This window comes from Nesoenas mayeri (assembly GCF_963082525.1).
Source record: "Nesoenas mayeri genome assembly, chromosome: 24".
Classification (NCBI taxonomy): Eukaryota; Metazoa; Chordata; class Aves; order Columbiformes; family Columbidae; genus Nesoenas; species Nesoenas mayeri.
In genome coordinates this window covers 2332107-2354974 of record NC_137546.1, presented here as the reverse complement: position 1 = coordinate 2354974, position 22868 = coordinate 2332107, and the positions used below count along the sequence as shown (strand labels likewise).

Here is a 22868-nt window from a genome sequence, read left to right as displayed (position 1 = left end):
CCTCAAGAACCTGAATCATCTGTAGAAAGCCCCAAACGTGCAAGTGGGGAGCGCCTTTTTCATTCCCCATGGAAACCAGTGGGTGTGATGGATTCTGGTCTCTTTGGCAGGCAGCATCCTTCGAACAAATGGGTCTAAATACTGCTGTTTGGTTTGGGTTTGCTGCTGTAACCAGGTACCTTGGTCAAGATGCCAGGCAGCCGAGGCCAAAGCAGCTTTGCTGAGTGCGTGGGCATGATATTCCCCAAAGCCCACTGTTCCTTTTGGTTCCCAGGGCCAGCAGGGTCTAAGTCAATCTCCTTCAAAATGAAGAGCTGTTTATCCAAGCCAAAACACTAATTCGTGGGTGTTCTTTGTCCATATCAGAGGTTTCTCACAGGAATAGGACAACAATGTTAACTCAGCCCAGAAATTTGCACCTACTAGACCCGTTCTAAGGATTAATGACCTTACAGAGAGTGAACTGTTCCTGTCCCACTTCACTTCTGCTCCAGCTGCTTTGTGACAGCTCAGGTGGTTCATACCCTTTGCTGCTCAGCATCAAAAGAAACATCTCTTGTGTGAAAACACAAACTCATGGGTCTTTATATTCGCTGTAAACAGATAATAAGTGCCTGGATCCTTTAAGCAGCTCTGAAGATGCTCTTCCAGTTTGCCGAATAGGAAACTTAGCCTTGCAAAGCACTTGCCCATGTCACGCCTGCTCCCACGAGGCAGCCTCCTTGTTTCGCTGCTGGAAGGAGCTTTGCTTGTTTATTATATTTGCTTGGCTGTCTCCACAGGCAGGGTCTGCGCCCTTCGCAGCGGTGGGGACGGGGCATCTCTGGCTGTGGAACCATAAAAACCATCAGCCTCCTATTGACAGCATCTCCTCTGAGTGCCGACCCCTGCTCATGGCAGAAGCAAAATCTGGTGGCAGTTGGTCCCCTCCTCCCCCTTTTCCAGTTTCTTGAACCACCTCATCTCGCTGGGTTGGAGTTTGTGTTGAACTGAACAGCTCTAACCACACACGAAGTGCGTGGGCGGCGCCGTCTCTTGAGCCACGTTTGCTTTCATCCTCTCCAAGCCTAACAAAGAAAGACGATTTACCGTCACAAACGCTCCAAATTGGCTTGCTGACGTTGGGCTAAATTTGCCTTCAAACCAGAGGGGGTGCAATAAGTGTGCACCTGGTGCTGGCTTTTGGGGATGCCCCAAAATGAGCATGGTGAGACCCTGGGGACACGCTGTTCCCAAACCCCATGGCAATTCCTTTTAACCCTGAGGGTGGTGAGAGCCTGGCCCAGGTTGGGCAGAGAGGTGGTGGATTAACCATCCCTGGAGACATCCCAGGCCAGGCTGGACGGGGCTCTGAGCAACCTGAGCTGGTGAAGATGTCCCTGCTCATGGCAGGGGTGGCACTGGGGGAGATGGGAAGGTCCCTTCAACTCAAACTATTCTATGATTAAGTCTTCAGTGGTGACTCACATGTGCACTATTCTGGGGTGGACATGCCATGTTTGCTGTTCCATGAGTCTCAGCAGCCGGTGTGTTCAACCAGCAGCTCTCTCTTCTGTGCAAGATGCACGTTGGACCTTCCTTGAAAGGACAAAGAAAAGGTGGTGACCTGGAGTAACTTCCATCTCCTTTGCGACCTCACTTTGGAATTGTAATGTTTACCTATAGGTTTAAAGGACCTTTAAGCCCCAGCACAGCTCTGTAAGGGTCAGCTGGGAGCTGTGTCCCTGTGTGACACCTCAGTTCACGAGTTCAGTTGCTGGTGGATGGGATGCTGGCACCCTCCTCCCCCAATGCCAGTGGCTTCTGGATAACTCCAGCAGCATCATTTCAGGTGTGGTGCTTTTTATCCGTGGGCTGTTTGCTGGCGCTGTTCAGAACACCGAGATTCCCAGCGAGGCTTTTTAAAAAGCCTTGTTTTATACATTTCTGAGGGTGTAACGGGTGTTGCTCAATTATTCGTAGTGTTTTCTCCCAAGACAGGGGCACAAGGATGCATTCCAGCACAAGAAAGCATTCCTGCTTCTGTTAGGGAGGAAATGAGTAATAGTATATGGAAAAGACAACTCTTTAGTAATTAAAGAGAAAGTAGTTGCTAATTTTTAGCACGGAGAAAGGTTTCCTTTTGCAGAGCTCCTGCCGGAAGGTTGCTCCCACCCCAGGGCCTGGTTTGAAGCCATTCTCTCTGTTTATTTCAATAAATCTCTTTGTGTAGCTTTAGTTGCTGCCTTTGGTTCCTGAAGGGCACTTGCAGGTGGCTTTTTAATTTAAATTTGATCTTGGAACGATGGAAGGAAAATGCAGTTTCTCTGCAGGAAAGCAGGATTGCCTGAAGTAGCCGGTGTATATTTACTTGTAGCGGTAGAGAGGAAAAGTTGTTAGATCCCCGCTTTTATTTCAAGTGATTCTTTAGGGGTGACTCAGTTCTGCAAAAAGCACCAATGATTGAGCGGTTGGCGAATGACCTGCTGCACGGTAACATGTGGCATTTGCCGACATCAAAACAACAGTGTGATATCCATAATGTGCATTCTGGTTTGTTTTTCTAATGCTGGGGGTCTAGTTTGGATCCTCTTTATTTGTTTTCCTCCCCAGAATATTGCAGATCTTCCTATAAATGATCTGGGAGCCCAAAAGCTGGGATTCAAAGCCCAGGGTTCACTTGCAAGCGAGTGGTTCTTGCTCCCCCGATGCACATCTGGAGCTTGTGGAGTTAAGGGCTGTTTGCAGGTCTTTCATATTGCGGTTAAGTGAGAGATGTGATGTGTGGGTCGGTGCTTTCTTCTTGTCTGCTCTGTTGTGCGTTGCTTTTGCTTACCAACAAAAAACCATAATGATAAGAAGCTTGCTGTAAGTACAGCTTACACCAGGTCAGGAGAAAAATAAGCTGTGTTGATTAAAAAGATTAAAGGAAAAAAATGAACAGTTTTGCCTTCACCCAAATATGAAGTTTCAGAGAGCTTTAGATCAGGCAAGTTCTTGGTGTGACTGAGAGAGAAGGATGGGCCAACCTTTTCCAGGCAAAGAGTTTGCTGGTTCAATTATTTTTATAGTTTCATTATACTTGTTATTAATTTTATATCATACTGTTTACAGGACTAGGGAGTGAGCTGGGATCTGGAAATAGAAGTGCCAGAGCACCCTGTGAGTGGGAGAGGTGGCTTTTGAGCCCTTTGCAGCTCTGGGAGCCGCACAAGGAGTTGACGTGCACCACAACAAACCTCATGTTTTCGCAAATTCCCACGTAGTCCGGGCAGGGAGTAAGTGCTCCATTTCAGGACCAGAACTCCCAAACGGAGATGACCTTGAATTGGAAAAATACCCTTTTCGTGCCACAAGGCTGTGGTGTCTTTGCTGGCTCAAGGTCAGCCCGTGCGTCCGTACTCCGACAATGAGCTGTGCAAGGAGGTTTTGTTTGTTCTAGAAGTCCATGGAAGAGGTGACTGTGCTTTCAGAGGGCTTTTTCCTTTTTTTTCTATTCATGTTTTAATTTGGAAGTTGCCTTTCCTCCCTCTTCTGTTTGTGAGGGCTGCAAAGCTTTTCCCCTCAGCTCATTGTTTATGCTGCTCACAAGCTAAATACCAAGCGCTCTGTGCGTATATGGGTTGGTTCCTGTCCAAGCAGTGGGAGCCCTTAAGGGCGTTTAGCATCCAGGTTTCTGTTTAATGACACAAAGACAACAGGGAAGTTGACAGAGCCCCAAATTTTCCCCTAATAAAGGGGAAACTGTTGGTAAACATTGCTGTCCCACTCTCGAGTGGTTTTAAGTGGTTCCTGCTGTTCCCTCTCAATATTTCACTGAGAAAAAGATGCTGAAGAGCAACTGATGCAAATCAAAAGGGTTGTGGTCCTCCCGTTCCAAACACCCATCCTTGCACACGGAGGGAGGCTGGACATAAAACCCTTTTGTTCCTGGTGCCTCTGGTGCCTCATTCCCCTGTTAAACCAGAGATATTTCCTTAGGTTTTTCCTCCTGGCCAGCAATCTTGTGCTGGTTTTATTGCCATTAGGCACTCGACGCAATCGTGATGTGTGGCCTTTGGCAGCCCCGTGTTGTCCCCGGGCTCCATTAAGCTCCATTAGCGCCGCCGGTTCCCGTGCCAGGAGTGGTTTTGCGGCTCGGTTTAAGTGCTGGCCCTGCAGACGAGGGATTGATGGAAGTGCCACTCTCGCGATGTCGGGAATACAAGGCTTGGAGATTCCTGTTTACCGGTTCTTTCCACGGCCCTTCCCTAACAGACCTCTCCTCCTCCAGAATCCAAGGATCTTTTAATCAGAACTGTTTGGTTTGCAGTGGGAGGGAGGAAATCCCAACTTGTGGAGGAGATGGTGACATTTTGTGACCTTTTCTCTGTGTATTTTGGAGACAAACACGCTCTAATGAGTGTGCGTGTGCTTACATTTGTAGATTTAGTTTTTGGGTGTATTTCCTAAAGTGGGTGCTTGGCGAGACACGGGGCTACGCGTTTCTCTGCAACAACAGAGATAATCTTGCAAGCCCTTTTTGGGGACGACACGTTAGCTAATCCCATCCACAGACAACTGCGTACAAGAAACCGGCTCACTAAATGTTTCCAGCTACGTTCTTGAGAACCCACATTGCGCTTTGCTTGGGAAACCCTAAATCTTGCAGTTTTGAGTGGTTTGTTCAGCCGCAGACCTGCCCGCCTGTGTCAGAACTCTTACAACATCACCTTTTACTCTGGAGGGAATTTAGAGTGTGCAGCTTATTCCCTTGCCCAGAAACAATAAGTTATCTTTGTTATCACATGGTGGCTCATCGTCTCCTCTTTACTCATGACAAATATTTCAGCAGCCCCATGCGGAAATTGTCCGCTGGAGAATGATCTAAACCTGAGCAATATTTTCAGAACCAGGTCTGGGATGCTCTTTGTGTGGCTTGTGAGATTACTCAGAAGAGCCTGGCATTTGGAAAGTGCATTTTTTAAGCGGCTTCTGAAAAACCAAGCCGTAAAACCGGTGCCACATGGGAAACCATTGGTCTATTACGCATATTTAGACCGTGTTAAAGCCTGGGGAAACACCAGTTCTTGCAATTCCATCAAGAAAACTTGATCGAGACTGATAGCATCAGAAATGAGGTCAGCAGGTGGGTTGATGACACTTAAAACTACAAAGATTACATTAAAGGAGCACACAATATGACGAAACATTTTTCCCCTTAGGGTGATGCTCTTCTCTTTGTCTTTTCTGCTGCGTCCTGTAGTTGGAGCGTCCAAGCTGCCTGAGCTTGGCTGGAGCAGGGTTGTTGGGCAAAGAGGGAAAGCCTGGAACATGCATTTGTCGCTATGTTTATTAAGAAATCCTCTTGTAGCCCATTGCTGCCATGGCGTGTTGCAGATCAGAGCATTCCTTTCCTTCCCAGATAGAGCTTCAAAGGAAAACCTTTCTTCTCTCCAGCTCTGAGCATCCCTTCTTTGGGAGACACCAAAGCCCTGAGGCTTGTGCTGGGGAGAACAAGAGGTTTAGTGCCCTGGATTTCAGAGGGTTTTTTCTGTTGTTTACAAGTCACGTTTGCTCTTTGCAGGTGGTTTCATCCCAACATCAGCGGAATTGAGGCGGAGAAGTTGCTCCTGACCAGGGGTGTCCATGGCAGTTTTCTGGCCCGGCCCAGCAAGAGCAACCCTGGAGATTTCACCCTCTCTGTCCGGTAAGCGACAGCAGAAAATAGGTTGTGCATTCAAAGCCTGAACCTTCGCTGAGCATCATCCAGCTGGGACCTTGCAGGGAAACAGCAAAGGTTTCTCCAGCCACTTGTAACATTAATTTGGAATGGTTCCTTTTGTGTTGGGAAACACAACCCAGCAGTCCAAGCCTTTGCCTCTCCAACAGCTCTTCATGCTATGGAGAAACACAGCACAAGGGGAAAAGTCCATTTTTCCATGTGCTTTAGCTGGGTGGGAAGTGTTTGGATCCAACTCCACCATCTCCCCAGTAATCTTGCAATGAGAAATGGCTGTGAGTTAATGAGAGAGGCAGGAAGCGCTTCTAATTAGGACGGAAAATCAACGCAGCGGTGGAGAGCTGCCTTGGGCAAGCTCTGACAGCAAGGCAGTACATGGAAAATGGGGGTTATGTTCATGCGAGCTTCGTGTCTCTTTTCATGTCATTTTGTGAGTCAGAGTGTTGTCTGATCGTAAAGCGAAGCGCTGACAGCAGCGTGCAAGCAGACGCAGGTTGTGGCTGTGCAACACTGTGGAAAGATACCCAGCTAGCGGTGTAATTACCTGAAATCGCAGGATAAATTAATTGCTTTGCTGGGAGAGCCAGTTCCCACACCTGCATCGCTGCCTGCAGTCAGTCCACAAGTTTGCATCGTTTTCTTCCCTCGTCTCTGTCCCAAAGGCCACGTGTGTGTCTAATGGGGTTTGATGCCTTCTGCCTCTGCTGGTCGTAGGAAACATAATTTTGGGTGGAAAAGCCTCTCAAGGTCATCAAGTCCAACAGTTAACCCACCCTCAGCACTACCCCATGTCCTGAGAACCTCATCTCTGCATCTCTTCAACCCCTCCAGGGATGGTGATGGTCAATGGCCCCCCCTCTTGCATCCAGCATGTGTTGAGGCTGAATGGATGAAAGTTTGGCCTCCCATGGAACAGCTGTGGACTCCACAACAGTTTTATTATTGCTGTTATTTCTTTACCCATTTCTGCTTTCTCTGTGGCAGAAAGCACAGGGGAGGAACAAGGGAGTTTCAGATTATTGGAGTGGCTCTAGACCACTTCCTACTGCAACCTTTGGGTTGCAGTAAATGTTTAATAACAGGATGGTTTTGCCCAGAAGATCAAGCCAATTAATACCCTTAATGAATGAACGCATACCTTGCAATAATGAGATGCAAGTTAAGGGCAGAGCGATGCGGCATGCCTTAATATTGTGGTATCGAACGATGCCACCACAACCCACCAACAGATTGTAACTCAGTGGAAAGTCTGACCAGCGCTCACAGTTCTGAGTAAGCCAGAGCTGTGACACATACCGTGTTTCCAGGAAAGCACGTTAAACGTGACACACAAGCTTAGAGACAACATGTTGAGTTTTGACCCATTGTGAATTGAAAACGAGGAAATAATTATTCCATAGGCTTCTTTTACCCTCGAGTTCTTGCTCCGTCCTTGCTCATCCCATCTCTGTTCCATAACTTGAGGCGAGGGTTGTCTCGTGGTCTTAGCAATAGGAAACTTGCTTGGACATATTCACGGGTTAAGTAAATCAGTTTTCTTACACATGATCTGAATAACATGCTCTTTTCCCTCTGTTGATGGCCCCAATATGAATGTTCTTGGGAATCAGAGCTGCAAGAGCTAATAGGATGAGTAGCTTTCTGTGCTGTGACAGCTGGAAACTTCTGCGCTGTCTTCCTCCTCTGTTTTCCCTATTCCCTGTTACCTTACACACGGAGAACAATGTGTTGTTATTCTCACCTAGAATTGGATCCTGACAGAGATTATTTTATTTTATTTTATTTTATTTTATTTTATTTTATTTATTATTTTATTTTACTTCTGAACTGGACAGGACTATATATGTATTTTTTTCATTTTCTGAGAATTAAAAGGTTTTCAACGGAAACAGTAGAGATATCTCGGAAAAAGTACCTAAAATAGAGGTGTCAGTGGGAGAAAGAACCTTTAGGAAAACAACAGAAACCTCTTCCTCCTTTCAGCCTCCCCTGCAGCTTCTTCAAGGGTCTTAGAAAGCCGGTGAGGGGAAAAGCAGCTCCATTGAATTACAGAGAGGATGTGGGCTGAGAAGAAAAGCAGGTGGTGGAATTTTGGCTGACCAGACCACACAGCAAGTGACCGTGTGCTGGTGTGTGTCCAGATCCGTGTCCCTGAAGAGAGGCTAGGAAATAATATTGCAGAAATTCTGAGGTTTCCATGAAACTCTGTGGCTGCTTTCTCTCCTCCTCCTTCTCCTCCTCTTCCTCTTCTTCTTCTCTTCTTCTTTTTCTTCTCCTCCTCTTCTTCTTCTTCTTCTCCTCCTCTTCTTCTTCTTCTTCTTCTCCTCTTCTTCTTCTTCTTCTTCTTCTTCTTCTCCTCCTCCTCCTCCTTCTTCTTCTTCTTCTTTTCTCCTCTTCACCATTACAGCAACAAGTCTTCCTGGGATTTGTTTTTCAGCTCGTAAGAGGCAAGCCACATGGAGAGGACATGAGATGGGTAATGAATGGGTTATGTTTGTTTCCCTGTTAACATTTCCATCGAGCATTTCTATATGGAACTGGACTTTTTTGTTTCTGTTTTTTTCCCCCTAGAGAACATTTGGGGGTTTTTGGGTTGCTTTTTGCAACTTGTCAGAGGGGTCATAAATACATGTTGTGGATTTTGAGGCTTTCTCTGTCTGACAGAGTCAGAAAAAGCACGTGGCCGAAACAGACTTTTGGAGATGTGTCAGGCGAATGTATCTCTGACATTTGAAGTGGTTCTTCTGCCTTCAGTGACAAAGAAAGTGTCTGTTTGGGGTTTTTGTGGGTCATCTTCATATTGACCGTGTTCTATTGCAAAGAAGAGCCGACTGCATCCACACGTGGTCACTTCAGGATGGACACGGAGTCACAAGCTGGAATATTTTGGATCAAGAAACCCTCCTGGATATTAAGGAATTGTACTGATAGGGTGAAGAAGCTCAGCTTGGAACAGAGGCGACTGTCTCTTGTCTGACCGCTCAGGGCTGCAGAGGTGACGGGAGCTTGAAGAGAAGAAAAGGGGAAGGAAATGGGGATGGATCAATGCCCTTTGTGTTCAGCATGACCTTGAGGGTTCGTGGGATAAGTGACCCTGATTATCTCCCTGCTTTTCATCCCTGAAGTGCCCAAAGGCCTCAGGGCTGGGTCTGTGAACTGAGCCTTTGTAGGTCGGTGGTGGGGTTGGGGTGTGGGGATGGAGCTGGGGAAAGAAGGGAGCTTTTGAGTGGCAAAAACACCATTTCATCTGCTTCCTTCTGTGCTGCACAAAGGCTCTTGGTGTCCAGCTGGTGTGAATGGCCAGAGCACTTCATGTGCCAGCTCCTCTTGTCATGGCAGCGCTGGCTGGGGTGGGAGTTTCACAGCCAGTTTTCATTCCCATCTAGTGAGTTCTGCTCATACCCCAGATGCAAATGCTGCAAATATTGCCAAACTTTGAAGTCTCTGCCCACAGCACAGCTGGACATGGCGTGGCAGGACAGAACTGTGCTTACCTGGTGTCCCACCAAGGGTTAACTGTGCCTCTAAATACCCAGAAGTGCCGCTCATCAGTTTCCTTTATTACAGACTTCATTACAGAGGATTTTGTTCTGTCTCCAGGTCCTCGTTGTCAAGGTGTATTGTGACTGTTCAGGATCCAGATGCAGATTTTCACACCTCAGGGCTGTTTGTCAGCCTTTTACTGGTTTTGTTTTGCTATTAATGTGGGATGATGGCGATACTGTGGGTGCCGTCTCTGTTCACACTCGGGTGGTTGTTACCACTGAATCGACAATAACTAAGGCAGACAGAGCCTTTTGTCACCGCTTGTGTTTGAGGGCCAGATCTTAACCTGTCTCTGAAATCAATAAGCAGGATCCCGACTCTGAGGTTGACGGTACCTACAGCCTAATAAATCTAAACAGATTATTTTGAGGAGCTAGGGCTACAAATCCAACACCATCTAAATATCTGTTTTCCCACAGCATCGCAGAAAGAGAACAAAAATGGGGACAGTCCCACTCCTGAGAGCCCCAGAGCTCTTCCTGCCTTGTGCATGGGCTGCTGTAGCTTTTCTGATTCCCCACCCCACGCAATGGCTGTTGTGTCTGACCTGGTCCAGCGCCTGTACCGCCTCCCGCATCCTGCGTCTCGCTGTCACGGTTGCTTTGGCAACAAATGGAGAGGGGCTGGGAGCAGCTCCCCATGGTAAAGAATGAGAAATTTGCCCAGATTTACGAATCTCTCTCTGACCCAGCTGGTCCATCAACCAACAGGCTTCCAGTCATGTCTCCCTGGCTCTGGGGGGCTGCTGCTAAGTGCCTTTAAAATGCCATTAAGCTGCTTCTGGGCTTTGCTGGGGTGAGGAAGATGCTGATATAGGCACCCAGACATATTCCCAGGGGCACTGCTGGAGAGGGGAAAGCATTAACCCTTTTGGTACAATTTATAGGATTTGCAAGCACTGTGCAATATGTTGGTTTGTGTGATTGTTTTAATTATTATTTTATTTTAAGTGTTTAGATGATAGCGAGTAGCCCTGGGCATAGAAAACTGTTCATTGTAAACCACACTAAGGCCAGAGCCTCATCCAACCGAGAGGGTGAGTGGTGTAGGGAGTGGAAGGGATGGCAGAGGAGGAATTATTCTGGCAGCTTGTAAAGTATAAGAGTCAGTTCTTGTCTGAGCAACATTGGCCAAGAGCCAAGGAGCATCCATCCTTTCTACAGAATTATGGTCAGCACGAACAGCATTGTGATGAACGGAGAGCTTGAGGAGGTCGGTGATGTTCAGGAGGCAGCTGCGGGTTCCCATTCTCTCTCACTCTTGTTTGACCTTCCTTTTGCAGAAGAAACGATGAGGTGACGCACATCAAGATCCAGAACACGGGGGATTACTACGACCTGTATGGAGGGGAGAAGTTTGCCACGCTCGCCGAGCTGGTGCAGTACTACACGGAGCAACAGGGGCTGCTGCGGGAGAAGAACAGCAACGTCATCGAGCTCAAGTACCCCCTCAACTGCCAGGACCCCACCTCGGAGAGGTAAGGAATGCTCTCTAACCACGTTTTTTGGTGATGGTGACATTGTCTTCCCAAATTTCTCAGACCCCACAGCTGCGCCTGGCCTGGGTTTGGAAAGGAGCCCAAAACAGGGTATGTTTGGGTGTGATTTAGCTTTCCTGACCCCAAAGCTGCACGTCGCTGGGACATGGTTCCCGAGCTGCCCAGATAACGTTGGCCGGGCCCAGAAGCTGACACTTGCTCGGCGTCGGTGTGCGCTGATAAGAGAGAAAGCTCTAACCCACAGCTTTGGTTTCAAAAGAAACAAAACCACATGCAGGTGGTTTGTCTGCTTGCACAATGCTGGGTACAAATGCCCTGGAAGGAAATTCTTCCCCCATCCCATCTGATTCCATAACTGCCGCCCATCCTGGCAGCACCACGCTGATGTCTTGCAGGGATGAGGATGGCAGAATTGCTCCCAGACGTGCTTTGCCTTGGGCTACTTCAGGATATTTCCACTAGCCAATTAGTGACCTTTTTGCCTCCCCTTCCTCTGCAACACTCCAATGACCCTTTTTTCCCCCTTTTCCTCCTGCTCAGTTTCCCCAGCGTCACACGGTGGGTGGAGAGGGGAATGGCTGGTGATGCCAAAGCAGTTCCTTGGTTACTCTGACTTTAGCAACCAGGAGAAGGCGAAGCTGTGACCAGTCTCAGTTCCTGAAATGGAGCAGAGGAGCTCCCCCTCATTGCCCTCATGTGAACCGGCTGGGAAGTCCCTTCAGCTCATGTGCTCCCTTCTTGCCAGGGATGTTTTCTTGGCTCCTTCCAGTGTGGAAAGCGGCCGGGCAGCTGCTCCTGTTAGCAGAATACTCTGGAAAAGTGGAAAAACCCCCTTCAGCCGGGTTTCCCCCTCTTCTCCTGCCAAGGAACGTCTAGCTTGACAAGGCGGCTCCATGCAGATTTCTGCTCCAGACCACACATCTGGTGGCATTGCGGGGAGAGGGGGAAAAAGGCTCTGATTCCTCTTAATAGATGAAATGGTGATGGGGAAGGAGTTTTTCTCTTGAGAGATCTTCTTGCTCAGGTTGACGCAGCCGCCTTTGCAGCGTGACTTGAAAGGCACAACATCACCTACAGCTGCTCTATAAACTTCATCCTCTGGGACGAAGTTGCCGAGATGTGACACGCTGCCCTTGTGTCCCCCCTGGGAAGGTTATTTTGGGCCTCTCTGAATTTTTGGCAGCTCGGCCGGCAGGAGGAACCAGCGTCCCCAAATTGGGACCGGTGGCATCTGCCCAGAGCCGCTGCTGGGTGTTGGTAGAGCATGGGGATCGAAGGCTTGGATGCAAAAAGAACCTCTGCTTCCCTCCCAACTGTTATTAGTCTCTCTGGAAGGCTGTAGCAGGATGCTAACCCATGAAGCACACCTCTGGGTAGTGCAGGGGGGTGGGAGATGCTGCATTGGGGCTGCAGAGGGTTTGTGCAGGAACAAGCAGATTATTGTGCGCTTAACCCCAAGGGATCATGGCCAGGCTGCTGCAGCGTTCTGAGCCAGCCGGTGCACAGCCAGCCTGCGTCTCACCATGTCAGTGTGTCAGCAGAGCAAGAGAAAGGATTAGGAGAGATTAGATGGAGAAACAGCGGCACGTGCATGCGAGATGTACACAGATGGAGAGGTGGAGCAGCTCAGGGCCGTGCCGGGGGGCTTGGGAAGAGCTGGGCACAAGCCTCTGTGTGGTAGAATCACCACTGGTCTGTGCGCAGGGCTGGAGGACCTGTCTGAAAATCCTTCTCAAATTGGGTCAAAGCATCTTGTGTTGTCCATGCTGTGTCTGTTCTGGCCACAGCCTGCTGACTCCAAGCATTCTGCTTTAATTCCATATTAAAAACAAATAAAGGGAAACGTAGCCACCTTCATGTAAGATCTGCTAGAATCATGTTTCTTACAGCTTCGTGGGAGCCCTGTCACTAGGTGACAGTGCTTGTCGTACATCACATGGCAGTTTAATATACTGATGCCATTTCACGTTTGGCTGGAGGATTGAGCAAAGTCCTGATGCTTCCAGGCTCAGGCTGCGGTATTGACGCGACACTGCAACGTGCTGGAGGAACATCACCGGGGACTGTCTCTAAAACAACTCAAGCTGGTGTCACGCCAGGTTGGGAGCCTAGAAATGGGTTTCCCATGAAGACCAGCCCAAGCACTGAGCGTAGCTCTTGTCCTGTGTGTTTCTGAGCTGACCTTGCTCCCCGTTGATGCTCCTCAGATGGTACCATGGGCACCTCACTGGCAAGGAGGCGGAGAAGCTTCTGACGGAGAAGGGGAAACCTGGCAGCTTTCTGGTGCGGGAGAGCCAGAGCAAACCCGGAGACTTCGTCTTGTCGGTGCTGACGAACGAGGATAAGATGGAGACTGGGGATCGGAAACCTCACGTCACCCACGTGATGATCCACTACCAGGTGGGAAACGTGCTGTCCGTGCCCAGCTGGTGATGGGTGACCCAGCTGGTGATGGGTGACCCAGCTGGGAGCCGGGCGTTCCTGTCTCACTCTGGTTTTGTCATTCTGTCCTATAGCCAGAAGAAAAGTACGATGTGGGGGGAGGAGAGAGGTTTGACACCCTCACGGACCTGGTGGAGCACTATAAGAAGAACCCCATGGTGGAGAAATCTGGAGCGGTGGTTCACCTGAAGCAGGTAATAGCTGCTCTAATGTCTATCTGTTGGCTCTGGGCTTGCCCATGTTCCTGGGGGAGTGCACAGATCTGCGCACTTGGGAAACTCCTTGTCCCCTAAACATCCCAGTGGCTGCTTGTCATGTTGGTCCAGGCTCACACTTGCCAGAAAGGTCCCTGGTCCCACACTCGAGACCTCAGGAATGGACCCAACTCCTGCCAATACCCCTCAGGAATCAGGGGTTCAAGAACTGTTTTTTCAAGGGGAAGTTCTCTGCCTTTCTGTTACCGAAAGTGATCTTTATTCTGCCCTCTTCTGCCTTCCAGCCATTCAATGCCACGCGCATCAACGCCGCCAACATTGAGAACAGAGTGAAGGAGCTGAACAAAATGGCAGATCACAGCGAGAAGGCCAAGCAAGGCTTCTGGGAAGAGTTTGAGGTACAGGATGCTCCTCTGCTCCATCCCACAATATCACATTTGCATGGTAGCGTCGTGCTTTTCCAGCACTGACATCAACACTGTTGCTCCTTTTCCCATTTTCTGTGTTCAACTAAGTTGTGTCCTCGTCCTTTTTTTTCATTGCTTTTTCTCATGTCTGAGGCTTTTTCTCCGTCCTCTTTCTAGAACTGCGTATCCTTTGTTCCCTGCAGGGATTTCTGCCTTCTCCCCCATTACCTCATCAAGCTGCTTCTTGGCTCCCTCTCCCTTCCTGCTGACACTCCCTCTGTTCTTCTCAGTGTTAGGAAGCCAAGCAGCTTGTCAGAAGGGCCTTTCCTTTGCCTCTGACCCTCCTTATCTGCCCAGAACAGTTTGTTCTTGTGTCCTCTGCTCCACAGATGCTGCAGCAGCAAGAGTGCAAGCTCCTCTACCCCAGGAAGGAGGGACAGCGACCAGAGAACAAGGCAAAGAATCGCTACAAGAACATCCTTCCCTGTAAGGAGACACTGAATACTTTGGAGCTTGTTTTTTTTTGTTTGTTTGTTTCTTTTTACCACAATTTTCTGTGGGGGTAGTTAACCCCACAGAGCTTTCTGATCATAGCTAATCTGGAAAGGGGTGTGAATGTCCTAGTGGAGTGGTCCAGTTAGTCCATGGCCATCTCCATCCCCTTTCTCACCTGCTCCTTCCCCTTTCGCATGGGAAAACTGGTAAATTGGTCTCCTCTCCTTGTGCTGTGAGTCTAAATAAGCATCAGTATAGTTCAGAAGTCATATGGAGCCAGAGCTGGAGCCTACAAAAGCAATACTGGAAAGCTTGAGCTCAGGTTAGTCTGCAACTCTGTGTATCACTAATACCCATCCAGGTTACTAGGCTGACAACGCAGCTGTGGGACAGGTAGTGTGGATTACTGCTAAGATCAGTAGGGGAGCGTTTTTCACCCTCTTTTGCAGTCATTACTCGTGTGTTTTCATAGTAAGAGCCTTGTGGGAGCCCTTGCTGGGGTTCCCAGTGACCACCCTGCAGCAAAGCCCGTCCCTGCCCTGCTGTGTCACTCATTCCCGTCTTCGTTCCGACTCTCCTGCAGTTGACACCACGCGCGTGGCCCTCCGAGACGCGGATGAGAGCGTGCCTGGGTCGGACTACATCAATGCCAACTATATCAAGGTACTTGGGAAAGGGAAGACATGGTGTCAAGTCGGTCTGTCTGTCTTCTCCTGGTGGGGAAGCGCAATGATGGTGTAAAGTCTGGCCTGTCAGGACCAGCATCTTTCACTGGCTCCAGGCCAAACACTGCATTTTTCTACTGTATCCCATTCTACCATGTCCTGTTTATTGCTGTCTAAGAGTTTATCTCAATCCCCTCCTCGCCTTATCTACTGAGAAGGTCCTAGGGGACTGACCCAGCCCCTGTCCCATTGACCATTATCTCTCAGGTCAAATTATAATTGTCTTCTGTAAGATAAGAGCTGCTGGAAGTTGTATTTCCAGCAATGCTGCTCCAGCGCTTAAGCACCCGCCTTTGGGAAACCTTCAAGGTGGCTTCATTCCAGCCACGTCCACCTGCAGCTGCCTCTGGCAAGAGTCCATTGTGCAATAATGCGTTACAGCTCAGTGTGAAGGTCCCAGGGGGCAGGCAGACCATTTTGCTGGAGACTCTTGAGGCTGGCGATGAGAGCATTTAGTGTCCAAAGGTCTGAGAAACAGAGGAAAATCAGCCAGCCCAGAAACCCTGCATGGCAAAGTGCGCGGACTTCACTGCACTGAAGCAATTCTCAGTTCCTCACATTGCTGGCTTATTTTTTGCTCCTCTCCTTTGGTCCCTAGAGCATCCCTGAAGACGGAAGGAACTCGGAGCACTGCAAGGTCTATATAGCCACCCAGGGCTGCCTGCAGACAACGGTGAACGACTTCTGGGCCATGGTGTACCAAGAGAACAGCCACGTCATTGTCATGACCACCAAGGAGGTGGAGCGGGGCAGGGTGAGCACTTGTCGGGCGCTGTCCCCAAGCCTGAACGTTACCTGCTTCTTGTTCTTGTTCCAGCCTCTTTGGCTGGAGGCAAGAACTAGTTCTAAAGCCAGGCCTTGAAAACTAAGAGGGTGATGCAGCAACTGCTATGTGCACCGAGCTGGGTAGTTTTTGGGGGCTTGTATTAAAATGTGAAGTAGGAGCAGTAATGAGTTAAACCTGAGAAGTGGACCTAACAGGGAGTGACAAGACAAACAGCTCAGATGCTGTGGGGCAAGACTATTCCTTTGCCAAAGCAATGCCTACAAAAGACTGGGTCTGGCCAAGGAGGGAGGTTCCCTTAGGGGTCAGGTCCTTCCTATAGGAATGGCCCTTACCAGTGCCTCCCCAGTTCAGAGGGAATGCTCTGTGTGTACAGCTCCCCTTTAAACTGGGACTAAACACTGGGGGCTACGCGCCCTTGGAATGCAGCAGCATCCCTGGGGAAGATGTTCAGGAGTTTGTCCTCCAGCTCCTTAGGCTCAACTAACGAGCAGTTATTTGATATATCTGCAGAACAAGTGTTTCCGTTACTGGCCAGACAAGGGTTGCACCAAGGAATACGGGTGCATTTGTGTGAGAAACGTGAGCGAACGTGAGGCCCAAGGCTACTACCTCCGGGAGCTGGAGATCTCGCGGACGGACAGGGTGAGTCCTCTGCCATCTGTTTGCTGTGCTGGGAGCCCCTGGGGACTCACCTGTGCCTTCTCCTTTTGTCTTGTTTTGTTTTTTCATTTAATGATCCCACTGCTTAATTTCCGGGCCACTTTGCCCCAGTTTTGATGAAAAGAAAGGCAGGGTTTTTCTGAGCAGGTCTCTGCTCCCTGCAGGACGAGCGCCCGAGGCTGGTGAAGCACTATCAGTATTTCAGCTGGCCAGACCACGGGGTGCCCAATGAGCCGGGAGGGGTGCTGAGCTTTCTGGACCAAGTGAATCGGGCACAGCGAAGCATTCCGGACACGGGGCCCATCATAGTGCACTGCAGGTACAAACCGCTGGGCTGCCAGCGGTGGGATGGGTGATAAAGATGTGTGTTTGTTTTGGTTTTGTTACACCTGCAGCTGCATCATCACTTGAGATGATGGTGGGATGTGCACATTGGAAAACAGAGCCCTTCTCCAGGGCCTCACTGGTGATAGCGCAGGGAAAAGTATAGAATCATTTTGGTTGGAAAAGCCCCTCAAGATCATCGAATCCAACCATAACCCACCCTGGCACTGCCCCATGTCCTGAGAATCTCATCTCCATCTGTCCAACCCTCCAGGGATGGTGACTCCACCACTGCCCTGGGCAGCCTGTTCCATTGCTTCAATCCTGCTCTGGGGCTGGCAGCTCTGATGCAGCCTGCTAGGTTCTGATCTCCTAAGGCTTATCTTTAGGCTGGGCTTATCTTAAAGCAACCATTCCAAATCTGCCCAGGACAGACCAGGCGTGCAGAGGAGTGTGGGAGCCGAGCTGAATAACTCTGGGGTATGTTTCTTCCTGTAATTTTTGTTTTCTTTTCTCTTTCCAGTGCTGGAATAGGACGCACAGGCACCATCATAGTGATAGATATTCTGGTGGATATTATTCACAGGCAAGGTATGTCTCCCTGTCTGTTTTGTGGCTTTCACCGTTCGCCTTGCTCTGACTAGTTATGGGATAACCCTGTTCTTGTGCAAGCACTGGGGACCTGGTCTCTTCTCATTGGCATCAGTAGGGCCAGGATTTCAAGGTCACCTGGACAACCCTGTTTTACTGAGCAGGGTGGAATGAACGGGTTGAGTAAGGGTGTAACTTCAGAGCCCTTTTAGCAATGATTCCCCCAAACCCTTCTGTGCAGAAGGGCTGTCACCCTTCCTGGGATTCTAGAGCTGTTGTGGATCATTCCATGGAATGTCTGAGGCTGATGCAGGAGCCTTGGGGCAGGTGGAGCCACCTCAGCCATTCTCAATCCAAGGTGCTCTAGTAAGGATAAAACAAGAAAAAATTAAGAAAATGTCCTAGGCACACACGTGCACCAAATCCTTTCACCATATTCTGGGGATTCGCTGACACTTTGTGCAGCAAGGTGCCAAAAGCTTTCTATGTTATCTTGAGAATACAGTTTTTCAAGCGCATTCCCACTCCCTAAACCTCATCTTCTCGCTCCCGAGAGCAGGTCTGGACTGCGATATCGACATCCCCAAGACGATCCAGATGGTGCGCAGGCAGCGGTCGGGCATGGTGCAGACCGAGGCACAGTACAAGTTCGTTTACATGGCTGTTCAGCAATACATCGAGGCCGAGCAGAAGAGGCTGGAAGAAGAACAGGTGAGTTGATTGGGAACGCAAGGGCAGAACCTGGTCCGCACCAAAAACCACTTCTCCCTTCTCCCTTGAACTCAAATATTGCCTTGAACACATGGAAATAAACCCCCTGCTCGCACATTGGCATGTGGGGTCCTCTAAGGTTTTCTCCTATATCTGCTTTGAGTGGGATGTTATTGTCTTTGCTTTCTCTTTCAGAGGAATAAAAGGAAGGAGCGAGACTACTTGAATATCGGATACGTTCCTATGGAAAAAGGCAGAGCCAAAGGGCAGCCCCTGTCCCCGCGGACCCAGCCTGTGTAAGCTGAACTCTGCCAGGGCTGGGAATTTCTGTAGCAATAGAGAGAACAGCTTGAGCAAGAGCACTGGGATTTATCCCTTGCCAGCCTTCTGCTCCCATGCCCAAAACCTGCCCAGTTGTTGGCTATCAGATGGGGACGGCTAAAAATCAGAAACCCAGAAAGGGTTGTTGGGCATTGGAACAGGGCAGTGGTGGAGCCAGCATCCCTGGAGGGGTTTAAAACATGTGGAGATGAGGTTCTCAGGGACATGGGGTGGGGTAGCAGTTGGAGTTGATGATCTTGAGGGTCTTTTCCAACCAAAATGATTCTGTATTTGAGCCCAGGAGGGGTGGCCCAGCCAGAGGGAGAGAAAAGTGGGACTGAGACCAGCACGTAACCTGATGTCATCCTGTCTACACGGCTGGGGAGGGCAATAGGGAACTCAGCTGGTCCATTACCCGCTTCCACCTGCCTCTGGGAAGGGATCCAGAGCAGTGATGCTGGTCGTGACAAGGCTTCCTTTCTTGCCAGGGCTGATGATGAGTCGGCTTCCGTCTACGAGAACCTGAACATCAAAAGCCCGAAGGTTTCAGGGATGAGTAACACCGGGCGATAAAGGAGCCGGAGGTGAGCTGTGCAGAGCCTGTGCAGGTAGGAACGTGTCCCTCGGTGACCTGAGTGTCACCACAGGCTGTTTACATCGCTTCTGACCCAGCTCCTCTTCAGCTCAGCTTATGTACATCCCTATGGCTTTGCCCAGGCAGCTGCTATGAGGGGATGGAACCTAAAGATGCTGATGGGAGAAGTGGGGGAATGAGACTTCAATGGGGAAACACATTTAATATATTACCAATAGTGGGGTAAGGGGGGAGATCTGCTTTTTGGGCTGTTATATCAGAAAACAGTGAGATTTGAGAACCAGCCTGTGCTACGTACGCAAATACGCAGCAGAGACCTCGCACACTAGGAGGGTCTCAGCTCTGTGCCAGGTTACAAACCACACCATGCTTGTCCTTTCTTGTCTCGGAACGCAGGATTTACAGTGTTTACGTCCACCCTTTCCAAGTTCTGCAGTTGAGGACGAGATTTTATTGTGTTGCCCGTCTTGCCTTCCCCGAGCACCTTGGATTCAGCGAGGAAGAAAGAAACCGACTGCAAGAAACAGAGTCCGCGCCTTAAGAACCTGCCCTGACCTAACTTATTCACGAGAGGATCTTCCCCCATTCTCCCCTGTGTCAGTAGGTTGATATTTATGTTGAAGTGCCTCTGGACATTCATTAGGGCATCAAGGTTCAGTATCAATATTTTTCTTGTTTTGTTTTGTTTTTTTTTTAATTTAAGATTCTTAATTTTTACACACAAATTGTTAAGAAGGAGCGGAGGTGACTTTGCTTAGGAGCTTTCCCAGGGTTGCGTTTTGTAAAACGTTAGTACACTTTGATGTTTTCATGAGGTCGATCATTTCTAAGCTAGAAGTGTTTTTAGACTAAATCCTGGAGTAACTTTGCTGCCTGCGAGGGTGAGGAATGCAGAACGCTCCCGCACCAGGGATTTGCACCTCAGTAGTTCTTCTCACGCTTCCTTTTGGCTGTACCAGTTCTAGATTTCTATGCAACCCTACCAAAGGCACCGAGTAATCCTCGTAGGACAGCAGATGTGTGTGTCTGAGCCTGATAACCGCTCCGCACCGGCGTTCTGTAGCAGAATTGAGGCAGAGATGAACATCTCCATCTTGGTGCGGATGTTGAGCTATACGAAATCTCACACAGCTCATGGGTGCTGAGGTGCTTTTAGACAGTCCTAGTGAGTAACAGCCTCGTACCAATCTAGGCTGGACTTTTTAGAGCCGGGCCCCTCTAAACTCACTGCAGCTCTGCCTTTACCTTGCTGCGTGGCTTCTTTTTTCACCCTGCAGCTCTATGACGAGGCGCGTGTTGTGTCTGCTGAGTTGTAGGAGTGTTTATGAGTTGACCAGTGCTGTGAAGATGAGTGTGTTGCTGAGTATTCCAGCTCTGATCAGTCCTGACTTGTGACTGGTGGTGCTTCCCGCTGATCCAGCCCTAAAGCCTGCGGTTAGTCCTGCCAAAGAAGCCCTTTCTGCAGGACTCTGGTGGCTGGAGGTGGGGTCTGTGGGGTCCCACTGTTGGTGCCTGAACCTCCCGAGCACCCCTGGGGCTGGATGGACTCGCCGCCCTTTGCACGGTTGGGTATTAGTGCCTGGGGTGCTGGTTCCAAGCGCTGAGCAGAAGGGGCTGAACTAAAGCACAATGACATATCTTGGCTGTATTTCCTGGTTGATCTGTCTGTCCCTTGTCGTGTGGACGGGAGGACTGTTTATCTTTATTGCACTTTTAATAAATGTTGAATATTCTCAAGGCTTTTTTTATTAATTTTTTTTTTCCTCCTTTAATTTTAAGTCGTTTGCTTTTTGGGAAAGTGACTGATGGTGTGGACAGCAGGGCGTCCTCAATGTCTCCCATCACCAAATGCTGCTGTTCAGGGCGCTGTTTTCACTCGCATTGACTCTTCCTTTTGACTTTGAGAGGTTCAGCTGCCTGTTACCTAAACCTTCAGCCTTTGTTCCCAAACCCGTGGTGACAATGGGAAGCGCAGAGGGACAAACCCCGCAAGGACGCTGTGACAGGCTACTGGGAGCAGTTGGAACTGTGAGAACGTCTCTGTGGTCCATTTGTCCCTGTAACAATAGATTTTATAAGGCTGAAGCTGTTATTTCCCTCTCCCCTGCCCTTAGGTCTCATCAGCAGGAGTCGAATGATAACAAAGCTGCAGTGACAAATCACTTCATCTCTACCAGTGTCTATTTGCTGAGCTCAGCCCCAAGCGCACCTCGGGTAAAATGGAAGTGCCTTTTCTGCCTTAAGTCTTAAAAAGCGAGTCGCTTTTTCCAAGAACGCATTGAAATTGGTGCTGTGGTGGTATCGGCAGGGACAGGATGATACCAGTGAGAACCCTGTCAAGCCCAGTGACTTGGGCAGAAGTCGTTATGGTGCCTGGAGTAGTTTTTTGCAGCTAATCCCACTGGTTTCTGCAGATAATCCCAGCCTGCAGCTCAACGACAAAGCTGTTGCAGATATGGCACACACAGCACCTTTCCACAGAAGTTTTGCATAGCAACAGACTTGAGTTATTTCTGCTGTTGCTTTGCCTTTTTTTCCTATTTCAAGTTAGCTTTTTCTGGAAAGGGAGACTGAAAGTGTCTTTCATCTGACTGGGAAGAAGCAAAAGATGAGCAATCTTTGCAGCTTTTCATTTTTCAGGTCAAATCGGGTAAACACAGAGGGAATTTGCACCTGGGACAACACCACCTAGATGGTAGTAAGTACGAATTTACAGGGTAAAGGTGTCCATGTGTGTAGGAGTGTACAGCACAGGGAGAGCTGATGCATGGGACACAGTCCAGATGTGGTACCTGCTGCGACTGCAGCTGGATCAGGGCTGCTCAGTGGACACCTCCAACCGCAAGTAAGGAGGGAAATGTGGAGTAATTGCTTCAAATTGACACTTTGTATTGTATAAAACATAATTTAATACATACACATATGATACTTGCATACAATACTGTCTTACATCCACGTTTGAATAGAAAACATATAATTGTAAGCCGCCTTCATCATGAAGGCTTTTGTTAATCACTGTCAGAAGATCACTGCCTTAAATAAAAATATAGTGTAAGCAACTGGCCTGTGTCTTAATACTGACACATTTTAAGATTAGGAGGGTAAAGCTGTCAAAAGATGGAACTTCTGTTGTTTTGGCAACAGTTTGATGTGAGAAGGACAAATGGAGTTTGCTGATGTGTCCGTGTGTCCATGTGCCTGACAGAGCTCACCCCCTGCGTTCAGAATCACTTTCCAGGTAGGGATGAGTGGTGTGTTTTTTAAGCACCTTATTTGGAAAAACAAGTAGAAAGGCTACTGTAGTTTGTTCAAAAGCTGCTCAGGATGGTAGAACAGCTCAGGTGAGTAGCTGTGGTAGATCCACGTTTTGTCAGCAGGAGGCAGCACTTACACCTCCAACATCAAATAATGCGACAGAAACGTCTCAAGCATGTGGGATAACGTTAATTTTCACCTGCTTAATATGATTTTGATATGTCTTTACCCTCCCAATCCCAGCTCCTCTTAGGAATAATCATGTAGATCCTTCGATTTGCCAAAAAAATAGCCTTTTATTCCCTGCGGGAGTTACGGAGCTACACCCACTGTCACCTGGGATGCAGCCAAGGCGGCGCATGGCAAACGGTCCTGGAAACCTCTTTGTTGTCTTTGCGGTTCTGGTTTCCATGGTGAGGTTGGCAGCAGGTGCTGAGGCAGCCCCTGAGCGTTCCTGGCCTTGGAGACAGGTTGGCAGGCGAGGATTTGGGCCGAGCTCCTGGAGGTGGATGTGTTTGTTAGAGCTTCAGGCACGAGAAGGAGCATGGGGTCTGCCAGCAAACCAAGAGATGTCCCAACGACAGCCCAATGGAAG

General features: G+C 49.0%; 1 protein-coding gene across 2 annotated transcripts in view; it reads left to right on the top strand.

The window, feature by feature from the left end:
• The window catches only part of LOC308049201 (tyrosine-protein phosphatase non-receptor type 11-like), a 34904-nt gene extending 14153 nt beyond the window's left edge, over positions 1-20751 (top strand). The window contains exons 2-16 of one of the 2 annotated variants that reach the window (XM_080358738.1): positions 5546-5668; positions 10530-10724; positions 12953-13145; positions 13262-13381; positions 13687-13800; positions 14199-14295; positions 14888-14967; positions 15628-15783; positions 16327-16458; positions 16641-16795; positions 17324-17391; positions 17951-18102; positions 18298-18398; positions 18912-19007; positions 19415-20751. In XM_080358738.1, the coding sequence (XP_080214864.1) occupies positions 5546-5668; positions 10530-10724; positions 12953-13145; positions 13262-13381; positions 13687-13800; positions 14199-14295; positions 14888-14967; positions 15628-15783; positions 16327-16458; positions 16641-16795; positions 17324-17391; positions 17951-18102; positions 18298-18398; positions 18912-18996 (1771 nt within the window). In that variant the 3' untranslated portion in view covers positions 18997-19007; positions 19415-20751. Of the gene's footprint in view, positions 1-5545; positions 5669-10529; positions 10725-12952; positions 13146-13261; positions 13382-13686; positions 13801-14198; positions 14296-14887; positions 14968-15627; positions 15784-16326; positions 16459-16640; positions 16796-17323; positions 17392-17950; positions 18103-18297; positions 18399-18911; positions 19032-19414 lie in introns of both variants that reach the window. The other variant, XM_080358737.1, reaches the window with a different exon arrangement.
• Positions 20752-22868: the final 2117 nt, after the last annotated feature.